Here is a 26,084-nt window from a genome sequence, read left to right as displayed (position 1 = left end):
TTTTTATTTACATCCTGTTAATGTCTTTATTTTGGTCCTGTTATGTTCCATCCCTTAGGCATCCTGTTTCTTTCTTGCCATGTAAATAATCAAGCCTGAGCCTGACCAACTTGAGAACATACTTCTGAAAGTCTGGTATATCCTTTTATAGAAACACTTCCTTAAATTACAAAACAGGCTTATTCAGTTTTTAAATGTTATAGAATGATGTGTGATAAGTCATGTTTAAGTAAATTCTGGTTTCAGCTTGGCAAGGAAAGAGTGCCCACATGTGGGAGGATGATTTTGATAAATATAAACTCTCAGAAATAATGGCAGGAAACAATAGCCATATAATCAGACCATGAATAATTGATAGATTGTAATGGAAGCCTATAAACACCCATAAACCCATTGTCTCAGAACTCAATGGCTTACTGATTACTTCAAACTGCAGAGAAAGCACAAATCTGAATGACAAAACATTAAACCCCTCGAAAATGGGGGGAAAAGATTAGAATACATTTATCATGAGCCAATGATTGTCTTTGTGTAAGGAAGAAACCTCACATAAAATTTTAGATGAAAGCCAAGCTTTATCATCAGTTGGTTTTATATTGTCAAACAGGCTGCTCCCCCTGCTGGCCAATTCACTGTCCTTTCTAGCAGATAAAGGGCCAAATAATAGCAAATACCCTGCAGGGGACCCATTAAAGCTTTTGTTGTTACTCTCCAGTGAATCATAAACACTCAACCTTACAGCAAACCAAAGTGTTATTCTGAGTTTTGTTGGGTTGTCAACATTCATGAATCAGACATTGAGTACTTCAGTGAAAACAGAGATCTATTCTTCACATGAAAACACATCAAATCAAAAACATATAAAACACTGTCCTTTTAAAGAAATTCTAAAAAATAAAAATAAAAACTCCTATACTCTTCAAACTCACAAAACAGATAAAAGATTAATGCACCCCCTTAAAAAATGTAAGTGAATGTCCTGAACTTGTGCAGAACACAGAGCCAATATCGATGAATAATTTAACTGTGAGATCACTGAGATGTTAACGCAACTTTGGGTTTCAAGGAATGTGTGAAATTGAAATCCCATAGATTCAAAGCAGATGTCTGAATTGTTTCATGGTGGAGTAAAGTAGGCAATGATTTATGCTTTGACTATGACTGCAGTCACCACCACCCGCGTTTCCATCATCATTGGGCTAGTCATGTTCTTTATCAAAAGATCTACAGAATAAATTGAGTAGAATTTGTAGAAGAAAAAAACACACTTTTAACTCGGGAATGACATTACCACAAGATAAAAAAATAAATAAAAATCATTAAAATCATTTTCATTAAAAACTTGTGTGACACGAAATTGTAAAGCAACGTTGAAATAATTCTTTACTCTTCAGTCTTTACTCGCCACTAGAGGGCGTCAGTATTACACCAAAATGAACATGAAACTTTCCATGTAAATTATCCAACAAAAGCTCTGATTTCTGATCTATCTATCTATCTATCTAAAGGTCATGTACAGTATACTCAGTGGCTATACTGATACATATACATTATTATATCACATAGCAAACAGCAACACCCTAGCAACCACCCAGAACACCATCTATCTATCTATCTATCTATCTACGACATGGAAAAATACTACTAACTGAATAGACAATCTTTTAACAAAATATTAATATTTATTAAATTTATGTCAGAAATATACATAGGCAACTGTATATTAAATGTAATATTAAGTTATATATTATATTAAATTATAGACCTATATTATATAAGTACGTGTCCATTTGCAATCAGTCAGTAATTATTTTTGCAAAGTCTTCCGCGCGACACTAATTTCTTCGGCTATATCGCAGTGATATGAAAGTGTAAAATGACACCTGCATGCGATAGTCGAGTATAAAGCTTCTCGCTCCATCGTCAGTACTTCTTTCTATTTACCTATACTTATGTGACCATGAGATGTGTAAATGTCTAACTGTGTATAACTAAAATGACACTGTTTTTCGTCGTATCTAACTCGTTTTCTGTGTAAGTTTTTTTTTTTTTTCGTTTGTTTCGTTGCAACCAGGTAGGTGTGACGTCACGCGCTAACTCGTCCGGCGTTTTTCATTGAAAACATTCTTCTCATTTCTACGAGATCACAATAACACAGATGTTCTCATTACGTATTTGTAATTGAGGTAAGTGATTTTTGAATAAACTAAAAGTAAGCATATACCGTGTCTGTATTTACAATTGTTGTTCACCGGTGTTCACACCTGTCTGCAATATTAGTGTCGTGAGTAACAGGTGTTGACGGAAGTACACAACTCGAGCTCCTGTCTGTTATAATAACATGTTTAAAGTAAGCGTGGTGAAATAGTTCAGTTTATAAATGTATGTAATAACTAGGTTATATAAAACACTTTAATCATGTTTGTCAGGTGTCCTGAGATCTCGTTATTGAGTCCTGTAATATGGAGGATCTGGCTGTGTTGGACTTGTTGGAGTGTTCTTTGTGTATGGAGCCCTTAGACCTGTCTGCCAAGGTCTTACCATACCAGCACACGTTCTGTAAGCCATGCCTTCAAGCCATGCTGTTTCAGGTTCAGTGGAGGAGCTCCCCACCAACCTGCTGCTAGAGAGCATCCAGGAGCGAGAGTGGGATCCGCTGGGCACACCGAGGGACAGATCAGGGAGATATGTGTGCTTTATGGATCAGGAGGACCTTTTAAGCAGTTACATTCAAGATCTGCAACTTCAGCTGCCCAGACAGGGGCAGAACACACAGGAGGTAAGGAGTACAGCATGTACTTTTGCATTAGACCGTGAATAGTCATTTGAAATCCACAGATATACACTACTGTTGAAAGGTTTGGGGTCACTTGCCTGAAAAGTTTCTCATGATCTTAAAAATCTTTTGATCTGAAGGCGTATGCTTACATGTTTGAAATTAGTTTTGTAGACAAAAATATAATTGTTGCAACATATTCATTTATTTAATTACAAAACAAAAATTGTATTTAAAAAAAAAAAAAGTTTTTGAAATGGATGACTTGAACCAAATAATTAAGAAAAGCAGCCACTAAGTGCCCAGCATATAGATGGGAACTCCTTCAATACTATTTAAGAAGCATCCCAGGGTGATACCTCAAGAAGCTGGTTGAGAAAATGTCAAGAGTACATGTCTGCAAAATCTAGCAAAGCGTGGCCACTTTGAAGATGCTAAAATATAACATAGTTTTTATATATTTTGGATTTTTTTAGTCATAACATAATTCCCATATTTCCATTTCTATTATTCCATATTTGTGATGACTTTACTATTATTCTAAAATGTGAAAAAAATAAAAATAAAAAAAAATAAAAAATAAAGAATGAATAAGTGACCCTAAACTTTTGAACAGTAGTGTATATCAATCCACCCTCATGCCATCTTTGATGTGTATGAGTTTCTTTCTTCTGTAGAACACAAATGAAGATTTTTAGAAGAATATTTCAGCTCTGTAGGTCCACACAATGCACGTGAATGGTGGCCAGATCTTTGAATCTTCAAAAATCACATAAAGGCAGCATAAAAGTAATCCATATGAATCCTTCTGAAGCGATGCGATAGGTGTGGATGAGAAACAGATCAATATTTAAGTAATTTTTTACTATAAATCTCCACCTTTGACCAGCCTCGGCCAGTAGGTGGTGATATGCACGAAGAATGCGAATCGCCAAAAAACAAAAGAAGAAAGTAGAGATTTATAGTAAATGAAAGGACTCAAATATTGATCTGTTCCCACAGGTGTAGTTCATAATATTATCTATGGACATGTTCCACTAACGTTTGATATCCAGAAAGTGTCCAATTAGTAATAGTAATTTAGTAAATACATTATTTCTGATGTTTTATAATTGCAATCCAAATAAACATATTTTTGTTAAATGGTTTGCTTGAAAAATGTCCCTGTGCTATCTTTATTAAAAATAAATGCCACTTGGTTTGATATTTGATTATGTAAATGCAAGGGAATTCATATATTTTTAAGTGTGACTTAAGTGTCTAAATACTTTTTGGGGCCACTATATGTTAAATATATACATTCAGGGCACAACCTTTTGAGTAATTCTGAAATAAAGTAGTAGAAATATTAAAATCACCCCTTTTTGCGCAATAAAAAAAAAATGGAAAGCAAAGAAATTAAACGTTGCTTAGTTTGGGCTCTCTAATGGGGCTTTTCCACTGCATGGTACGGCTCGACTCTGCTCGCTTTTTGGGGGTTTTCCACTGTGGATAGTTCCTGGTACCTGATACTTTTTTTAGTACCACCTCGGTCGAGGTTCCAAGCGAGCCGAGCCGATACTAAATGTGACGTCAAAACCCTGCAGATCACTGATTGGTAAGAGAGAATCGTCACTACCAGCGTCACTGGATTTGCGACACGGGACATCAACCCGCTAGTTTTAAAGTTTGCAACAGCGATAGCAGTATCATTTGTTCACGCGACTTTCAAATTGTTAAAAGAAATGGCTGTGCCCAAAACCATGCCATGGTCAATAAACGAGGTGCAGACGTTCCTCTCGTTAGTAGCCGAGGAGAGGATCCAAGGAGAGCTGGATGGGGCGACGCAACTATGACGATCAGCCTATGATCCCACCCACGTTGAGGAGGCACTAAACTGCAGTGGAAAAGCAAGCTCAGAAAAGTAAACGAGCAGAGAGTCGAGTCGAGTCGAACCATAACGTGCAGTGGAAAAGTGCCATAATATAGCTCCATTGTTAGTTAGACTGCAGGACTTGAATTATATAACAGTTTTTTGACTCAGGCACAGCATCCATTAAAGGACATTCTCCTCGAGTGTTTTTTTTTTTTGTGTGTTTTTTTTAAGAGCAGATGGTCCAAATGGGTCTGGAGCCGAATTAAGGGTGTAATGGGCCTAAAGAATCAAAAGCAATGCCTGCAGCTAAGAATGATTCAAGCCAAGTACAGCTCTTAAGGGATGCCCATACACCCTCAGCTGCCAATCACATAGTTATTTCTCTTTTCCCCACAGGGAGACTGCATTACCTTTATTAAACAAGTGGATGAAAACTGGGTTGAGGGTAAACTTGAAGACAAAATTGGAATATTTCCTTTGCAGCTCACAGAGGTAAGACAACAGCTTTTATTGCATAAACCCCTAGCCAGTACAAAATCTTGGTTAAAACTCACAAAACTTTGATAATTAAGCACATTTCCCTCCAAATTCTTATTACTGCAATGCGAAATAATCACATTGTCGTTACAATAATACAGTAATGAAAATAATCATGTGCAGCCAACGACTTCAATTGTGATAATTTAAAGTTAATTTATGTTGTTTGATGTGGTATGATGTTAAAATAAACATCATACATCATAAATTTATGACAGTACAACAAATACTAACACGATTCTAAAATTGTACTTTACAAATTTACAGTTTTTTGCAAAACAGTAGGTCAGGGGTTTTTCAAACTTTTTGATGCCAATGACCCCCCCAAATATGATGTATAAAGTCCCATTTCTACTGTGTGAGAAACATAGTTAGTGACATTGTAAAGAAAACATGTTAGCAAAATTTAATAATTGCCATTTACTGTTTAATGTCATTGTACAAAAGTTAAGAAAATGTAAATAATATCTGAAAATATATCTCTAAAATGATTTAATTTTTGTTTATTATTACGTTTGCAGTGTATCTTTTTTCTTATTGTCTTATTTTCACTATTAGTGTAATGTTAGATGTATAAACCTGAAGAGAAACATTTTCAATTAAATTCAAATATATTTGTAAAGTGCTTTTCACTAGAAAGGTTTTTCCAAAGCATTTAGAGATTATGGCCTTAGATCTCCCCCTAAGCACGCTAAAGGTAACAGTCAAATGTTCTAGAAATATGCAGAATATTTATATTTAAGCACAAAATTATATGCAGATTTGTTTTTATTACTAACTGTGATTACATTATTTCCAACCAGTCTTTAGAAAGCGGAATGACATTGTAATAATGTTAAATTCAGTAATGACAAAAAAGAAAGAAATTTACAGCAGATTCCAAGCACCCCCTTCTGGCCCCCTGGGGGTCCCAGGACCCTGATTTGAAAACCCCTTAGAATTATGAGGTGGTGCCTAATTGTCATGAAAATAAAGTAACAATCGAACACTTCTTATTCATATTTTGCATAAACAAAATGAAGCCATTTCTTTTTTTCTCTTTTGATTTTGGGATGAAATGTGACATTGACATTTGACAGTTTTCATTAGATTCACCCAACTTCAACTTTTAATGTAAGTTGCTTGAGTATTTGCCAGTAGATTTACATGTAGGACTGGCCTAAGGGTTTACGCAATAATAATTGATGAAATCACTCATTTAATACAGTTATTGCTTTGTGACGTGAATTCTTCATCATTATTTGGGCATCCATTCAATGTCCCCTTATCTTTTCCCTGTTTAATGCCGCAATTAAAATCTAAACAAAAGGAACTCATATTTTAGCACTCGTGGTGTCAGCAGCTACTTATGGAGCGTGATAACGAGCTTTTAGACATCGCTAGTGAGCCTGCTATCTCTTACACTGCAGTCCAGTGACTGATGTGTGCATTGTTCTGATGCTGCTGCCTCAGTGAACTGCATGTCCGGCTGGATAATTAAACTTCAGATAGGAATGCCATTCCTTATCCGTGTGCTGGATTATATCTGACTTTAGTGTAATAAAACAGCCGGCCCTCCTCTTTACACTCAATGTTGCGCCAGCCTCATTCAGTCTGGCATCTCGATAGTGACCAGCCATGCGTGAAGGCACAGTAATGCTTTCTTTTACTGTGGTGACAGAGCAGCACATCATGGGGAACGGGAAGGGGAGGGGGAGCGTCCGTGCCCGTGCTGCCCACATGTGCTGCACTAGTCCATTTTAAGATCCTGGCAGCTGTGCCTGACAATTTCATTCAAGGCTGAACAGGAAGTTTTGGGCGAGCAGGTGGGACTAATAGCTTTGAGCTGCCATTTTTCCTTACTGACAATCTCAGGGCTGGATTTGCATCAGGTAAAGTGGTTTAGGCAGGAGAGACTCGGTATTTTCATTGTGTACCTCGAACGCACTTTGTGTCTTCCTACTACAGCCAAATCCAGCGGCGCACAAGCTTCTAGAAAAAACGCAAAAGGAGGGACTCTGTGGAATCACACCCACGGAGCGGCACTAAGGTTAACACGGAGGCTCTCGCCCACAGGCGGCTTTCTGGCACATCTACTAATCCAGCCAGGCCTCCAAATATCAGTCTCCTCAATAGCCTGAACTACCCTTCTCTCAGCCAGAGCCTGCAGCCACCTCTTATCAGCTCCAACGCACACACTGCCTACAGCAAGACGCCACAACTTGCAACATTTAACAGACCACGTTTGAAGAGCTCTTGCAAAAGCTTGCCTAAGGTAAGAACTCACATTTGTGCCTCACATTGATTCATTTGTATTGGAATGACAATTGTTGTGACTACCTAGCCTTGTGCGTGTTTTTTCATACAATGCTGTTTCTTTGATGATGAAACACAAGTTCACATTCACGTCCAGTTCAGATTTGTTAATGCTGAAACAGTTGATGTGTCAGAGAAGTTAATTTTGGTACAGTGAGGCAATGTTTGTTTTTGCTGTCTGTGATCCTTCCTGAAAAACAGGAACAGTAATTATTATCTCTTTGTTAAAACACACACACAATTTAATCTCACAATTATACACCAGACGTTTAAAACCGGGGGAAAGTATTGATGTGTATTGTATGGGAGCCAAATCACAAAAATGAAGCTTTGAATTCATTGTTTATGTATTTCATGTGCCATCAAAAGTATGGAAAATGAATGATTCTTTCCTGCATATTCTCATGTTTTCTTTAAAGTAGTTAAAAAATAATTCTCCCCTCTGTCAGTGTAAGATTCTTTCCTGCATCAGTGGAAGCCAATATGCTTGCGAGCTAAAAATGCCCCTTTCTCTATTGCCGCTTTGCAAGCTCATGACTCATATTAGGTTACATAACACTTTCCTCTTATCTGGTTGAAAGGCTCCTTCCTCTCCAGTGCGCAGTGACTCTCTCTCCCCCTGCTATCAGCTGTGTCATTAATAGAAGGCGAGGATAACATCACATCATGGGGAGAGGAGTCACTCTGCCTTACAATATGACCTGCCCAGGGATTTTTGCATTATTTGTGTTTTTCTTCAGGTTGTGCAACACTGTGTGAAGTCACAGGAAATATGCACACTGTTTCTGACTTAGCAGTGTTCTTTTGATGGCCTGGAAAATACTCTATCAAATTCTGTCATAATTTATTCACCCTTACGTTCTTTCAAACATGTCTGACTTTCTTCCGTGAGACACAAAAGATGATATTTAGCAGAATGTCCTGGTCGCTTGTTTCCGTGAAAATGAATGAGGACTGGGGCTGTCAAGCTCCAACAATGACACAAAATTCACCATAAAACTATCATAACAGTAGTCCATATGGCTCATGCACTTAATTGCAAGTTTTTTGAAGCCATACAAAAGCTTTCAGTGATGAACAGACCGAAGTTAAGTAATTCTGCTCTTTTGTTGCTCTCAAATCTCATTTGTGCTATGTAAGTAGTACGTCAATGACAATCGGTCACAAGACACGCAAGAATCAATTACATTTAAATTAATTGACATCAAACATGGGGGTAATGTGTATAGCACACAATTCATATGGATTACTTTTATAGTACTTCTATGGTGCTTTTTGTCATCTTTGGAGCTCGACGGCCTCAGTCCCCAGTAATTTTTATTGACATTTCCTTTTGTGTTGCATGGAAGAAAGAAAGGGGTTAGGAAAAACATGGGGGTTAGAAAATGATGACAAAATGTTAATTTTTGAGTGAACATTTCTTTTAAATAATGTAATTTAAAGGAATAGTTCACTCAAAAATGAAAAATGTCTCATCATTTACTCACCTTCATGCCATCCCAAATGTGTACTGTATGACTTTCTTCTGCAGAACCCAAACAAAGATGATCTCAGGTCTGTAGGTCCATACAATGAAAGTGAATGGTGACCAAAACTTTGAAGATCCAAAAAGCACATAAAGGCAGCATTAATGTAATGTAGACAAGTTCACCCAAAAATGGAAATTCACTCTCATCATGTACTCACTCTGATGACATCCCAGATGTGTATGACTTTCTTTCTTCTGCAGAACACAAATTAAGATTTTTAGAAGAATATCTCAGCTCTGTAGGTCCATACAAAAACTCTGAAGATCCAAAAAGCACATAAAGGCAGCATAATTGTAATCCATACAACTCCTGTGGTTTAATCCATGTCTTCTGAAGCGATCCAATCGGTTTTGGGTGAGAACAGACCAAAATATAACTCCTTTTTTACTATAAATCTTGACATCAACAATCTTGGCGATCATGATTTAAAGCTCGATTACACTTCCTAGCGCATGCGTCAAGTACTAGGAAGTGTAATCGAGCTTGAAAGCATGATCGCCAAAATGACTGATGAAGTCAAGATTTATAGTGAAAAAGGAGTTACATTTTGGTCTGGTCTCATCCATAATCAATTAGATCACTTGGGAGACATGGATTAAACCACTGGAGTAATACGGATTACTTTTATGCTGCCTAAAATTTGATCACCATTCGCTTGTATTGTATGGACCTACAGAGCTGAGATATTCTTCTAAAAATCTTAATTTGTGTTCTGCAGAAGAAAGAAAGTCATATACATCTGGGAAATCATCAGGGAGTAAATGATGAATTAATTTTCATTTTAGGGGTGAACTTGTCTATTAAGGAAAGTACTTCTGTCTGCTTTTGAATGCTTTTACTGTATGATAGTGCATGGTGTTTATGTACTGTAATGAATGACCAGTGACCCAGCTAACAGAGCAGACTTTGAATCTGAACTACACCAGAATGCAAAATAAGTAGCCAAACAAATAGGTAACCAAACAAGTAATCGGAAACGTACTTACAAGCTTGGGTAAAGGGTGTAGCAGTCATTTTAAAAGTGTGGGGTGGTGGAGGGGGGGAGAGACACACAGCTGTCATTAGGTGGCTTGCCCAGACCCAACACTTACAGTGCAGTATTAGTATATTACAATATTACAATATATATTAATAGTTAAGTATGATATAAATATTATATTAATATATATGTATTATATACATTTAATATGTGTAGTATTTTGAAGATTCAAGTATTGCAAATTAATTGCAAAATTTTGCTAAATTAGCTGCAAAAATAAAGGGCATCTTGTGGAGCACTTGCTTCTGTTTTACACATTACAATAAAAGACTGAGCACAAGCTGGTCCTGACTAAATTATTTAATCAATTACAATTATGCCAATTGTGCATGTGCACAATTTTATTTTTTACTCTGTGCTTGTGCATTGCAGGATTTAAATTTATCCAAGTGGCTCGAGTGTTTTGACTATGTTCACCAACATTCATTCGGATCCTTTTAATGATTCAGTGACCATTTCTGGTGATGCCAGAAGGTGGTGACAAATGAGTGTCTTGGGTGAAATGGGTTTGTCACTGAATCAATGATCAAAAGAAAATATTAATCATTTAAAACTTGTATGTCTACAAACCTACAAAGAGACTTTAGTTAATTTATGAATTATAAGAACAAAGAAAATCTATCATTTCCCTACAGTTTGTGAATTGTTGAGCATGATTTTTATCAAAAGTCAACAATAATAGTCTTAAAATAAGTTTACATTTCATCTGTACGTTTTCATGTATAAAAAAGTGTGTCTACATATCTATTCACTTCAGTAAAATGCGCAAGTGTTCTAAGAACACAGCAGATCTATCTTTTTTCCTACAGTTTGTCGATGTCATGTGTATTGTGTTGATTCATGTCTTTTATTTTGAAATTCTAGTTCCTGGTTCATGTCATGTGTTCCTGTTTCCCTTGTCATGTGATTTCTGTTTTCCCTCCATGTTCTTGTGTCATGTTTTCATTGGGTTATTGTTTAATTAGCTTGTTATGAGTTCTGTTTGTTCATTGGTTTATGTTCTCCCATGTCTTGTATTTAAGCCCTCATGTTTTCATTGTCTAGTTGTCTAGTATTGAATGTATGTGATTGGTAAGTCCAAGTCCAAGTCCAAGTCCAAGTCCAAGTCCAAGTCCAAGTCCAAGTCCAAGTCCAAGTCCATGTCCATGTTTTGTAGTCAGGGTTATTGGTTCACACTTTGTAAATAAACTGCACTTGGGTTCTTCATCTTCACGTCTTCATCATAGTCATTGCCAGCAGTTCCAGCATTCGTTACAGTCGACTGCACAATAACAGAGAGGTAAAAAAACAGGAGCTGATATTAAATAGTTTACATATTTAACACAGATCTAGTAATCTGCTTAAATTGTTTAAAAAAGAACTGATCAAACATTTACCTCACAAACATAATGTAAAATGCATAACTTAATGCTTCAGGTGCTGATATCAACTCCACTTACAATGTGTGCTTAAAAGAAGGATTGTCTGCCAATCAAGAACGATATGCTGATAAATTACTCTCGTTTGTGTGTTCCTCATCTCTAGATTATTCATTTAGATCAACATCAATGCAGATAAAAAACATGAATAAATGAGCATTATTGAAAGCAACTTTGTAGAAATGAGCGGAGCCACGTTGATTAGACTGTCTGATTGACGACCTATTATGTAAGGGTTGTTTTGGCTCATGAAACTCACCTGTGATTGGCTGGATGGTTGCTCAATCAGTTTAAAGTAACAAAACGCAAAGAATACTGTATACAAATCCACCATTTGGTATGGGTTTAGCTTAAAAAAAGTGCAGGGGACAAAATCACCTTTTTAAAGAGTGCAGGGGACATGTCCCGCACATCCTCCGCGGCTGCTACGCCCTTGGCTTGGGTCAGTCATGTTATTCCTTGACACGTCTCCTAATAAGGTAAAAGTCTGGTCACAACCCAGATCAAACTGTAATCAGTCAATCAGGAAACCCTTTACACCCTTTCTAGTTTTCTTAGAGTGTAGGAAAAAAACGTTTTTAATCACTGAACATGTCTTTGAATGTACTGTAACTGTTTTCAAGACAGGGAGAACTGAGTGTCCTATGTTAATGCTCTGTTGTACTTGCATTGCACTTTTAAGAGATTATGAAATCAGCATCATAGTAATGCTTTTACAGTATGTGAAACTCCCAAGGCCTTCTGTTTTCAAGTGCTGATCTAACTACTGTAAGCTGTAATCACCCGCTCCCTCTGATATAATTATGGGACAAAGGTGTAAGCATTTAGAGAGGCGTGGAGATTGTCGAAGTTACAGAAACTGTAAAGGACTCTGGTCTTTTATTTCATCATGCTGTCATAATTGGCTAATATTAGAATCGCTCTTCCATGAGCCCATGCTTTTAATCTTAGTAGTATGTTATCAGAGCAAGGAAACGTCTCAATCTGAGTCAGCTCTGTGTCTGATGTCAGAAATGTTAAATTTGCTGTTATGTAAGAAAAGTACAGAAATAATTGCTGAATTAACCTCAAACCTTCATTATGATTTACGTGACTGTCAAACAGTAAATGCACATCAACTAGAGGCTTTTACTCACTCTGATGACATCCCAGATGACTTTCTTTGTCAAACAAAGATTTTTAGAAGAATATATCTGCTCTGTTGGTCCTTACAATGTAAGTGAATGGTGACCAGAAATCAGAAGGTTCAAAAAGCAAATATGGCAGCACAAAAGTAATCCATAAGACTCCAATGGTTAAATCCATATCTTCTGAAGCGATGCGAGAGGTGTGGGTGAGAAACAGATCCATATTTAAGTCCTTTTTTTACTATAAATCTCCACATTTGACCAGCCCCAACCAGTAGGTGGCTGAATGTGAAAGTGAAAGTCACTTCCACACCAGAATGTGGAAGTGAAAGTGTAGATTAACGGTAGAAAACTGATTTAAATCTGTTTCTCACCCACACCTATCATATCACTTCTGAAGACATGGATTTAACCACTGGAGTCTTATGGATTACTTTTATGCTGTGCTTATGTGCTTTTTGGACCCTCAAAGTCCTTGTCACCATTCACTTGCATTGTGAGGACCTACAGAGCTGAAATATTCTTCTAAAAATCTGCATTTGTGTTCTGCAGAAGAAAGTCATACACATCTGGGATGGCATGAGGAGTAAATGATGAGAGAATTTTCATTTTTGGGTGAACTAACCCTTTAACGCAATGCTACCAAAGCAACAATAAATAAATAAATAAAAATCATATGCCCTGGGGAGGGGTGGATCCTCAACTCACAACACAACTCATGGGCCCCAGGAGCAATATTAAGAAACACAATTATGAAATTCTAAAACTGACAATCAGCAGCAACAACTTAACAAACTAGGACGTCTTTCCCCTGCATCTATGGAATTCGATTTGTGCCAATTTTTTTGATCGTAAGTTTTGCATCTTCTTCCAAATGTTTACGTTCTTAACCGCGTAAGATAACCATCCAATCAGAAGGCGTCGTCAAGCTGGTGACATAAGACAACTTTCGTCCAACTCCAGATACAACATTCTCATTTCGCCCTCTAGTGACAAACATGTTTAACGTTTAATTAGCTCATTCTGGATAATATTCGTTACTAGGAAGAAGATATAGGCTGTCTCGTTTGGAAGGCTGTGTACTCTGGAGGTCGCATTTGACGTCATTGAGGCTGTGTCGTTTCATAAAAGCGAATAAGACACTTCAAATGCAGCCTTCGAATGCGACCTTCTTTCACGGGAATTCGGAGGATGCATGAGGTGTATCCTTGTGGGCACTCACAACCCACAATTCTTGCTTCAACGGAAATGTCCAAAAAAAAAAAAAAAAAAAAAAAAAAGAAAAGGGACGCCAATTTGCCCGTAAATTTGATGTTCAAACGCCCAAATTCCCAAGTTGAAGTACCTCAGTACATGGTAGGGTGACCATACGTCCTCTTTTTCCCGGACATGTCCTCTTTTTCGGACCTTAAAAAAGCGTCCGGCCGGGATTTCTAAATTTGCGAAAATGTCTGGGATTCAGCTTTAGTTGCATTATGATGTGCATCTGGTCTAATACTTCATTGTGTGTGCGCACATATTTGCATTGCTTTAACCCCTCTTCGTAAGTCCCGCCTTCTCGCACACCAATTGGTCGATTATAAGAGGCTTGCAGCAACTATTGGCCAAATTCCTGCCTGTCAATCTCTCCGCGAACGCGCGAAGCGCTGTTGTGTTCGGCATCAAACAGCTGCTTGACACAACAAAATTGTTATTCATTTTCCATGGCCATTCAAAATTATAGTAAAAGTAAATGAAGGTACACTCATGGTATCAAATATTTTATTTTAATACATCGACATTCAAAAGAATGTTGGAAACGTGTATTTATTTATATATTTATGTTATGCTAATAGACTGTATTTTTCACTGTATTAAAGTTTGCATTCATTCACACTGTTTTGAACCCTATTATTCACCCCCCCCCCCCCCCCCCCCCCCCCGGTCTTTTTGGAAAACCAGAATATGGTCACCCTAGTAGATGAGCGCAGCGTATATAATATGTATAATTATATTAATATATAATTAAAATAAAGTATTATACTAAAAGTACACCTGTAAAATCTATTTTCTTTTCAATTTACATCATTATAACTCTCCTAAACTCTCCTAAACTGTACCTCATGCATTCTCTTCCAGAGGGACTTTGTTCCCTTCTCACTCAAAGCGCTCGCGCTTGTTAAAGAGTGGCGTGCTGTCATAGCAACCATGTTACGTTCCGTTTGACCTACGAAGGCCGGCTCGTTTAATCGAGGCTTGTTTAACCTGGAGGACACTTGGTATACTGCAGCCTTCAAAGGACGCGTCCTACCTAGCACGCAGCCTTCGAAACGAGACACAGCCGTATGCGGATCGCGATGTTCGAACATTCACCTGCCCCGGTGTTCAGCCTCTCAATGCAGCACAACGACCACCAAAGGTAGGAAAAGCTGTAGTATTTGCTTGTTTAGGGTGACAATATGTCCTTACCTCCGAACGGGACTTTAAAAAAGTCAGACCGGGATTTCTAAATCGCCTTAAATGCCCGGGATTTGCCTGTTTTCATATTGAAGTGCTCTCTGTAGTCATTCATGGATACATGTAATAAATACGTGTTCGTTTGCCGTTTAAACCAGCTTTGCTTTGCGTGTCTCCCTCTCTGCACATCAGCTGCGCGTTTGAAAGGAGAGAGACATTTGCGTTGTAGGTAGGTACATGCAGATTTCAGATATAAAATCGGTGACTGAATGACTAATGTTTACTCGCTGAAATTAGATGATTTCCTATTAAGTCAATAGAGTGCAACAGTGACTGCCCACTTTTTCAGCCGTCTGGGTTCCGGAAGTATTTCCCCAATTCATGTCTTCCATAGACTTTTAATAAAATCCTTCATAAAAGAGTTGAGAGCCATGAACCAAACCAACCAGCTCCGAGGTGAATCACAACATTACAAACTTTGTTTTGAGGCAAATTCAATTTATATCAGAATATAATACACTTTATAATAAAAACCTGAATACATCTATGATGTGTCATTTATATAGTAAACTAAAAAAGTCTCACTACCTTTTGTCTCAGATACGCTCGAAGATCAGAAATTGCATGCTTTTAACATCTACAGTTGAAGTCATTAAAACTCTTTAACCACTCCACAGATTTAATATTTGCAAACTATAGTTTTGGCAAGTCGTTTAGGACATCTACTTTGTGCATGACACGAGTAATTTTTCCAGCAATTGTTTACAGACAGATTGTTTCACTTTTAATTGACTATATCACAATTCCAGTGAGTCAGAAGTTTACATACACTAAGTTAACTCTGCCTTTAAGCAGCTTGGAAAATTCCAGAACATTATGTCAAGCCTTTAGACAGTTAGCCAATTAGCTTCTGATAGGAGGTGTACTGAATTAGAGGTGTACCTGTGGATGTATTTTCAGGCCTTCCTTCAAACTCAGTGCCTCTTTGCTTGACATCATGGGAAAATCAAAAGAAAACAGCCAAGACCTCAGAAAAAAAAAATGTGGACCTCCACAAGTCTGGTTCATCCAAATCTGGAGCAATTTCCAAAGTGCATGAATATACCACGTTCATCTGTACAAACAATAGTATGCAAGTATAAACACCATTGGGACCACGCAGCCATCATACCGCTCAGGAAGGAGACGCACTCTGTCTCCTAGAGATTAACATAGTTTGGTGTGAAAAGTGCTAATCAATCCCAGAACAACAGCAAAGGACCTTGTGAAGATGCTGGAAGAAATGGGTAGACATCTATCTAAATCCACAGTAAAACGAGTCCTAGATCAACATAAGCCAGTGCTCCAAAATTGCATTAAAAAAGCCAGACTACAGTTTGCAAGTGCACATGGGGACAAAGATCTTACTTTTTGGAGAAATGTCCTCTGATGAAACAATAACTGAACTGTTTGGCCATAATGAACATTGTTATGTTTGGAGGAAAAAGGGTGAGGCTTGCAAGCCGAAGAACACCATCCTGACTGTGAAGCATGAGGGTGGCAGCATCATGTTGTGGGGGTGCTTTGCTGCAGGAGGGACTGGTGCACTTCACAAAATAGATGGCATCATGAGGAAGGAAAATGATGTGGATGTATTGAAGCAATATCTCAAGACATCAGCCATGTAGTTAAAGCTTGTCGCAAATGGGTCTTCCAAATGGACAATGACTCCAAGCATCCCTCCAAAGTTGTGGCAAAATGGCTTAAGGACAACGAAGTCTAGGTATTGGAGTGGCCATTACAAAGCCCTGACCTCAATCCGATAGAAAATTCGTGGTCAGAACTGAAAAGGTGTGCGAGCAAGGAGGCCTACAAACCTGACTCGGTTACACCAGTTTTGTTTGGAGGAATGGGCCAAAATTCCAGCAACTTATTGTGAGAAGCTTGTGGAAGGTTACCCAAAAAGTTTGACCCAAGTTAAACAATTTAAAGGCAATGCTACCAAATACTAACAAAGTGTATGTAATCTTCTGACCCACTGGGAATGTGATGAAAGAAATAAAAGCTGAAATAAATCATTCTCTCTACATTATTGTGACAGTTCACATTCTTAAATAAACTAGTGATCCTAACTGACCTAAGATAGGGAATGTTTTCTATGATTAAATGTCAGGAATTGTGAAAAACTGAGTTTAAATGTATTTGGCTAAGGTGTATGTAAACTTCAGACTTCAACTGTATACTTTAAAACACGATTAAAAAAAACAACAGCACTATTTTGTCCCTTTCGGCTTTCCGTATTTTGACCCGTATTGTGTACGGCTATATACAGTTTTCATTTATTCAAATTCATTTGAGTTCATTTACAAGAAAGTAGGTTGTAAACAAGCTAAACTGGTACTAGAGATGAAAAATAATAGCTAGATCGCCTAAAGTTTGCTATGTTTATTGCATCGTGTCTTAATAATAAGTTTTGCTAAACACGCAAATGTCCTGGCTCTTGACTTTAAAGTTAGCAAATTCCTCGAATACATCTGTTTGTATCACTCCTTGCTTTCAGGGTTATACATCTAAATATTTTGTACTTACTGCATCTGGATGGACCAACTCAACACAGTTTCCAAGACACACAGCCGCAATCGCGTGTTGCAAGCTCTCTTCTTGCATGTGCACACAAAGGTTACATGAGCGCAGGAAAGCAGCTACTGACTAGACATTTTTTTCAAGTATTTGGTGTTGTCAGTACCATAAAAAGACAGGAATCATTCATTTATATACAGTATATTACCCTAACTTTAAAGGTGCAGTATGTAATATTCAGAATCCCTTGTTATTAATGACACCTATGGCCGTTAAGTGAACTGCAGCCTACCTGTTGCTCGTGCGCGCACTCACGCACACACTCCATAGGGACACGAGCATCGACCAAAACAATGACGTAACGTACAAAGAGGCTGAATGTGATTCACCGACATCATGCTGACAGATGAGGTAGCATAATTAAAATTACACAGTTATGATTGTTTTACTACAGACTTTGAGACTGTATATTATATTTGACTCTCCAGTGCTGGAACAGGGCTAAAAAAAGGGTGGATATAGATCTGACTATGCGAGACTGTCGATTGAAGTAATCACTTTTCTTTGCATGATACATTGACTGCATTTATACGATAGCCTATGTCGGCGTTAGCTAGCTAGCCAGCTTTATCAATAGCTGTTAGCTAAATTTGGTGGATGATGACAGTAGCTGTTTATAAAATAGACTGTACATTATAAATATGTTGACACAGTTAAGTATTGATGTGATTCCATCACAACTGTCATTTTGATATATCGATGCGCTATTGTTTTATAATAATAGATTGTATATATTTTCTGTATAACCAAGTTACGTTACACTAATGAATGGAGTTTTTGCATTATCTTGAACATTGTCTAACATTCATTTCATGTGTTATTGTAGTTTACATTGCAGAATAATTACAGATTAACATTGACATTAACCTGACTTTTAGTATAAAGAGAAGATCATTGAAATCATTTGAAAGTTTCGAAGCAAGGTAGCTTGCAATGCATCAGTGTTAGCAGGCAAGATCAAGTTAACTAAAATTACACAGATCAATCTTTATGGCACTATATTTCACATGCTTTAAACTTATGTAAGGTTGCCTGTTTAATAAGAAGAACGGCAATTCAGGGTCGATTTTGATCCCCAAAACAGAACGAAGGTCCCTCCAGGAATCAAATACCCTGCCGATGTTTACTCTAGTTTTCACTTGACCACGATCACGTTCCCACTTAGCCAGATGGGATTCAGTAGATAAATTTTTTTTTTTGGCTTACTCTGAGTTTGTGTGGGAGTCGGTGTTGTGCTGGGAGCCAGACGTTTGCTGGATTCTAAGATAACGTTACCTAGTGTTGCAGACTGTCTGTTGATGCTGTTGAATAGCGGAAGAGAAGCTACTGTCTGAGGCAAGGCTCTCGGGAGTGCGCATAAACGTCACATCCTTTGGATTTTCCCGGCAAAAGCGACCCACTCCCTTCGCATGAAAATCAGTCTACAGGCTTTAATAGGCAACCTAGAAAGTCCGGGAAGGGCTAATATTTTAAGTTGCATTACACACCGTTCACACATTGGCAAAAAAAAAAAAAAGGCACATGAAAAATGTTACATATTGCACCTTTAAAATGTAATGTTAAAATAATAAAATTTAATAGGTTTTCTTATCAACTTGATACCCAAGCACTGGTACTTCTGATTGACGTCACTACAAAAAGATGATAAAAACATTCAGGGCTTTATGGAAAACATTCGTGACTAAAGCCCTGGTAGTCCAGCCCTGGAGCCGCCCATGGGTACAAGGCTGTGTGCTTACTGTCTTTACTGAGGGCATGGACTACAATCCCATGAAGCATTGAGAATGATGTCATTTAAATAAAAATCTATGGGAATATATAAAACTATTGATTTTAGGCTGTTGGTTATAAGTATAGAAACAATATATTTTATGTTTATTGCAAAATATCACGATGTGTACAAATATATAAGTAGTTTAAGGGTGAAGGGAGACCGACTCGATTACGTCATTCACAGTGCGCCGTGGGAGCGCGTGGTCACTCCGAGCCATGTTTCGTGGGTTTTGTTGGACATGGTTCTCTGGTGGATATTTCGCTGCTGTACCATGGGTAAATTAGTTGTTTACCATGAATTCCGCTATCAATCACAATTTTTAAACAATGAAGTTGAAATAACACAGACGGGTGGTCTCTCTTTAAAGGTTTATAAGTTATTGTTGAAAATTAATTCATCTATGGGATAAATTAATGGGATTTTTACTTCCGGAACCAGACTGTTGCGCTCTATTGGGACATAGGATCTTTTGGGCATAGCAATATGGTGGCGCAGTGTCTTCATTTTTTTTTGACGTCATAAGCAATCCAGTTCTATATTATATATATTTATATTATATCAAAAACTTTTGATTTTAAAAATGTAGTAGTATATGTTGAAATTAACATGAAATAAAATTAATAAATGCTGTAAAAGAATCGTTCATTGTTAGTTAATGTTAACTAATAATCTTATTGTAAAGTATTACCCGTTTTACATAAGTCAAGAGGCAAAATAACTGTAAATGTTTTGAGTTCAACAAAGCTAATATATGATTTCTATTTCCAAACACTAGTACTCAAAAGATTGTGTTGTTTTGTGTCTGTTCAAAGAGAAAAAATTACCAGTTGTTTTCTCACTATACCGGAGGAACCAAAAAATGAATGGTGAAAGTCCACCAACCATCACCATGGCACTGATTAACCCTCAGGCGCCCCCTTTACCCTCAGAGAGCAAGATGTCTACAACCCAACAGCTCTCCATCAGTGTGTGAGTGTACAGCATACCTCTCTCACTCATTGAGATGTGTCAATAAGATGTACAACAATGCTGCAATTTTCTAACATTAGCAGAAAGTTTTACATTTTATGTACTTGCTCTTTTGGCCTAGAGACATTGATTAGAAATTCTTTCATCAGAGATCTTTTAACTTGATTGAATGGGTCTCTTTAGGTGTGCAGCACTATATTCCTATACACCCCATCGCTCGGAGGAGCTGGAACTGAGGAAAGGTGAAATGGTGGGGGTTTATGGGAAGTTTAAAGAGGGCTGGCTGCGTGGACTGTCTCTCAGAACAGGCAAAGTAGGCATCCTACCAGCCAACTATGTCACACCTGTGCTCAGGTGAGGAGATGTACAGTTAAAACTGTTGAGTTACATTACAACATCTTTGCACCACCTCTTCTCCATCTCCTTTAAACATGCAATGTTACAGTGTTGTTCAAATACATGTATGTTACACTGGTGACACTTAAGAATAGGGTTGTATACATGAACATTAGTTGATGCAATAGTTAACATGAATTAACAATGAACATTTATTATTTTATTATTATTGGTTAATGACAATTTTTTTTTTCATATACTAATACATGTTTAACATTAAATTGTATGTTAACATTATCTAATGCATTATGAATTAGCAAAGAACAACTATATATTTATAAATGTACATTAACCAAGATTAATAAATGCTGGAAAAATTATTGTTGATTGTTAGTTTATTATACCTAATGCATTTATTAATGTTAACATGTAGGACATTTATTGTAAAGTGTTACAGTTACACCCATAAAAATAAAGGTTCTTCAGTGGTTTTTTGTAACACCTTAGGTTTAGCAACAGCAAGGATGTGGCTGTTTGGTTCTTAAATAAGATAAATATTTAAATAAGATAAGATAAATAAGGTTCCATTTGTTAACATTAGTTAACTACATTAGTTTACACGAACTAACAACGAACAATACTTTTACAGCATTTATTAATCTTAGTTAATGTTAATTTCAACATATACAAATATAATTTAAAAATCAAAAGTTGTATTTGTTAACATTAGTTAATGCACTATGAACTAACATGAACTAACAATGAGCAATTTTTATTAACTAACTTTAACAAAGATTAATAAATGCTGTAAAAATGTATTGTTAATTGCTTGTTCATGATACCTAATGCATTAAAAAATGTTAACACATTGAACCTTATTGTAAAGTGTTACCACATTTTTTAAAACAACTGTTCATTGTTAGTTCATATTAGTTCATAATGCATTAATTTATGTTAACAATGTTAAATTTAAAAAATGTGTTCATATATGTTGAAATTAACATTAACCAAGATTAATAAGTGCTATAAAATTAGTTTTCCTTTTTATTTCATGTAAACTAATATAGTTAACTAATGTTAATGAATATTATATAATTTGTATATTAAATTATAGGTTCTTCAGATCAGCTTATTGCTTTCTGGGATCTTTTAAAGGTGCTGTAAGTGATTTCAGTGTTCTGAAGCTTTCTCGTGACTGAGCCGCTGAGTTAGCCACGCCCCCTCATTTTAAAACCCTGTCCTCCAAAGATAATTTTGAGACAAGAACCGAGCAAAAGAATAGCATTGTTTGTTCCTGTGGCTGTCAAATTCAACAGTGGAACAATAGCGTCCTCAACTGACAAACATTATGAATCATAGCCTCAATGATCTGCTTCAAATACAACACTATGAGAACAAGCAGAATGATTGACAGGTGAAAAGCGTCAATGTCCATGGACACATTTTTGTTTGCTGTTTACAAAGTCTACAGCTGACACAGAGACCGGTGAGATATCTCAGGACACTTATTCCATTAAAATATCTTTAAGGGAGTATACTGCATACTTTTCCATGAAAAAATTGCTTACAGCACCTTTAAGCACCAGTGCATAGATCATTTTCTAAAGAGTTATTTTTAGAACTTTAGAAGGTTCTTCTCCAGCATTAGGGGCTGTTCACAGAGAATGCATTTTTGTATCCTCATTTATATAATTTTTCTTTGTAAATATGCGCTAGATGGACATCTTTCTCGCTCAGGAGTGCCAAATTTTTTAGATGACAAGTCACCTGCATTCTGTTCTATTTGTTGCCCTGTAAAATGCTTTTTGGTTCTTAATAGAACCTTTATCTTTAAGAGAGCAGGACTATTACAATGAATTTCAAGGTTACAGTAATATATTGTCTTTCTCACAGAACATCTGCAAGATTTCATGAACAAACCAAACCTGCCATTCCTAGCACAAGCACTTTATCAACAAAAAGACACACCCAACACAAGCCCCAGGCTGTTGTCCTGGCCCTAGACAGAGTAAATGCCGACGTCCCTTCAGCTACAATGCCCATGATGTCATCTGCCGGGTCTGGAAGAGCACCGCAGCAGGGCGGGAAGCAGGGATGGGGCACAGTGAGACACACCCTGCATGCTTCACACAGGGGTGAGAAACAACAAGCCTTAGCTTGCAGCATCTGTTTGGTTTATGGGAGGAAAACAACATACACTATATGGCCAAATATACTGTATGTGGACACCCCATTCTAATTAACGGGTTTGGCTGTTCCAGTCATTTCTCTGAGGACAAATTTTAATGCAATGGCACTTCATTGGACACCTTTGGGATGAACTGGAACACATATAGTGTAGGCCATATAGTGTAAGTTAACCTTTTTAACTGTTGCAAATCGAAGTGTATCTTATCAGTAAGATGCTTCCAAGGTGATTTATATACATATTTTGCTTTTGTCTGTATTTATGGGTCATTCTACAACACAGGTGCCTTTTGTATCCCTCATTAATGTGCAAATATGATGTTTTGCAATGAATTTTGATTAAAAAAATAAAAAACAATTTTTTTTTTTAGAGAATTTTCATTTTTGGGTGAACTATCCCTTTAAATTGTAAAGCCAAAGTACAATTGTGCTTTGCATTGTAGAGTTTATTTCATACAAATATCAGTATTAAACACCTTGAAGTGTCACTTAAAATCGCCTTTTCAAAATGGAAAAGGCACCAGCATGTATACAGTTTGTGTTCAGTCTGATGTTCTGATACACTTCTGCTTTGCCCTTTTTCAGGGTTGCCCCTCAATGGAAGCTACAGTTCAAGTTCCACCCTCAGCCTTCAGCCTCCTCCTCAGGATTTGGGGCTGATCTATACTTTCGGTCGCTCACCTGTTCTGCCCAAAAAGAGAAATGGTTTATTCTCAAACCCCATCCAGACCCAACAACGCACATATAAAACAGCACCCTCTACTGGTGGATATCAAACAGGAAACAGGGACCCTGCCCAGAAAGAGGCCAGCACAACTCCTCAGTCCATTCTGGTTAAACCAGATTCTCATAAGCACAATGCAGAGAAGGTAAATAAAAAATCACATGCATGTGTTTCAGGAATATGAGTTATTCTTTGTACAGATCAGATATTTAACTTTTTTTTGTATTCAGGTGAATTAAATCCTAAAATCGTTCATCTGCCTGGTTTAACTGTGACTGATTCAGTATGGCTGTGGTTTGTTTTTGTTCTTTTAGGCAATAAAGTCAGTACGGTTCCTGACTCAGGACGAGCCTCAGACAACAAAAATGACACCCCCCGCATCTGCAGGACATCTCACCACCAGCTCCCAGCCTGGTCTCTCATCCCTGGACCACTGGAACCCATCAGCCATCCTGGGTCGTGATGGAAGTTCCTTAGTTCTTAAAGACACAAAAACACCTCTACCCAGAAGGAGTACAGGCCAAGATCATGCCACTATTGACTGCCTCTCACTAAATATGAAACCAATGCTGATCAGCAACCAGTCCAGTCCTAGTAAGTGAGGTGGGGCCTGCCTTAAAGAGGAAGTGTTGCATGGTATCTGATCAAATAGTTCTTATGTTGAAAATTATAAATGCACGATTTTTTCCCATCAGAAAATTTGTCAGCAGATATTTAACGTGTATGAACAGATTAAGAAAAACATTTCCTGTCATAATGCGAAGAAACATTCAGACACTATACAGTTGTGCTCAAAAGTTTGCATACCCTGGCAGAAATTGTGAAATTTTGACATTGATTTTGAAAATATGACTGATCATGCAAAAATATGACTGATCATGTCTTTTATTTAAGGATAGTGATCATATGAAGCCATTTATAATCACATAGTTGTTTGGCTCCTTTTTAAATCATAATGATAACAGAAATCACCCAAATGGCCCTGATCAAAAGTTTACATACCCTTGAATGTTTGGCCTTGTTACAGACACACAAGGTGACACACACAGGTTTAAATGGCAATTAAAGGTTAATTTCCCCACACCTGTGGCTTTTTAAATTGCAATTAGTGTCTGTGCATAAATAGTCAATGAGTTTGTTAGCTCTCACGTGGATGCACTGAGCAGGCTAGATACTGAGCCATGGGGAGCAGGAAAGAACTGTCAAAAGACCTGCGTAACAAGGTAATGGAACTTTATAAAGATGGAAAAGGATATAAAAAGATATCCAAAGCCTTGAAAATGCCAGTCAGTACTGTTCAATCACTTATTAAGAAGTGGAAAATTCAGGGATCTCTTGAAACCAAGCCAAGGTCAGGTAGACCAAGAAAGACTTCAGCCACAACTGCCAGAAGAATTGTTCGGGATACAAAGAAAAACCCACAGGTAACCTCAGGAGAAATACAGGCTGCTCTGGAAAAAGACAGTGTGGTTGTTTCAAGGAGCACAATCTAGCCTGCTCAGTGCATCCACGTGAGAGCTAACAAACTCATTGACTATTTATACACAGACACTAATTGCAATTTAAAAAGCCACAGGTGTGGGAAATTAACCTTTAATTGCCATTTAAACCTGTGTGTGTCACCTTGTGTGTCTGTAACATGGCCAAACATTCAAGGGTATGTAAACTTTTGATCAGGGCTATTTGGGTGATTTGTTATCATTATGATTTAAAAAGGAGCCAAACAACTATGTGATGACAAATGGCTTCATATGATCACTATCCTTAAATAAAAGACAGGTTTTTTTTGCATGATCAGTCATATTTTCAAAATCAATGCCAAAATTTCACAATTTCTGCCAGGATATGCAAAATTTGAGCACAACTGTATATGATTTTGCACATTCTGACTGACCAATGCTATTTTCTCCAGACACAGGGTACTGAAGGGGTATAACACTAAGACAGATGCAGAACTCACACTGACGGAAGGGGAAATAGTGGTTGTTCAAAGGCCACGACTGGATGGAAGGCTTCTCGTGACCCAAGAGATCAGTGGAAAAACAGGCCTTTTACACAGCAGCATTCTGGAAATTCTGGATAGGGTCCTTTGAGTGTGCCACAATTTTCTTTCTGTTGTGAACATGTTATTGTGTACATGTCCAGTGCTGTGTTTAGAGTCACGCTGTGTCGAGCTATTATGTAATAAACCAAAATCAAAAGCAATATCCTGTGTAATTGTACTCTTAAGTATTGCAGTGTATGACAGATCACATTTTTTGTGCACACCTACACAAAAACTAGAGTTTTGTTCAAGTTTTTCCTTCAATATTAGTCAGCTCTGACAGATGATTGTGCCTTTTGTATGTCGAATCACTGTATGCACTTTTTGAATGGGGTGAGAGGTGAGGAGGTTGTTAATCCTGAGATTGAAAATGAAGTATGCAGACTGTTGGGTAAATGAAGGCCTAATGATGACATGAA

At 37.3% G+C, this 26,084-nt stretch overlaps 1 protein-coding gene across 1 annotated transcript; it reads left to right on the top strand.

The window, feature by feature from the left end:
* Positions 1-2,074: 2,074 nt before the first annotated feature.
* LOC127417830 (E3 ubiquitin-protein ligase SH3RF1-like) lies at positions 2,075-25,826 on the top strand. The gene is given in 13 exon segments (XM_051658076.1): positions 2,075-2,186; positions 2,430-2,570; positions 2,606-2,779; positions 5,028-5,123; positions 7,116-7,145; positions 7,147-7,422; positions 14,785-14,974; positions 20,218-20,374; positions 20,558-20,728; positions 22,604-22,845; positions 23,483-23,766; positions 23,936-24,219; positions 25,534-25,826. Coding segments are annotated over 12 exon segments (2,193 nt in total). The 5' UTR covers positions 2,075-2,186; positions 2,430-2,462; the 3' UTR covers positions 25,715-25,826.
* The last annotated feature ends 258 nt before the right edge of the window (positions 25,827-26,084 follow it).

This window comes from Myxocyprinus asiaticus, chromosome 27 (genome assembly GCF_019703515.2).
Source record: "Myxocyprinus asiaticus isolate MX2 ecotype Aquarium Trade chromosome 27, UBuf_Myxa_2, whole genome shotgun sequence".
Classification (NCBI taxonomy): domain Eukaryota; kingdom Metazoa; phylum Chordata; class Actinopteri; order Cypriniformes; family Catostomidae; genus Myxocyprinus; species Myxocyprinus asiaticus.
This window is presented reverse-complemented; position numbering and strand designations above follow the sequence as displayed.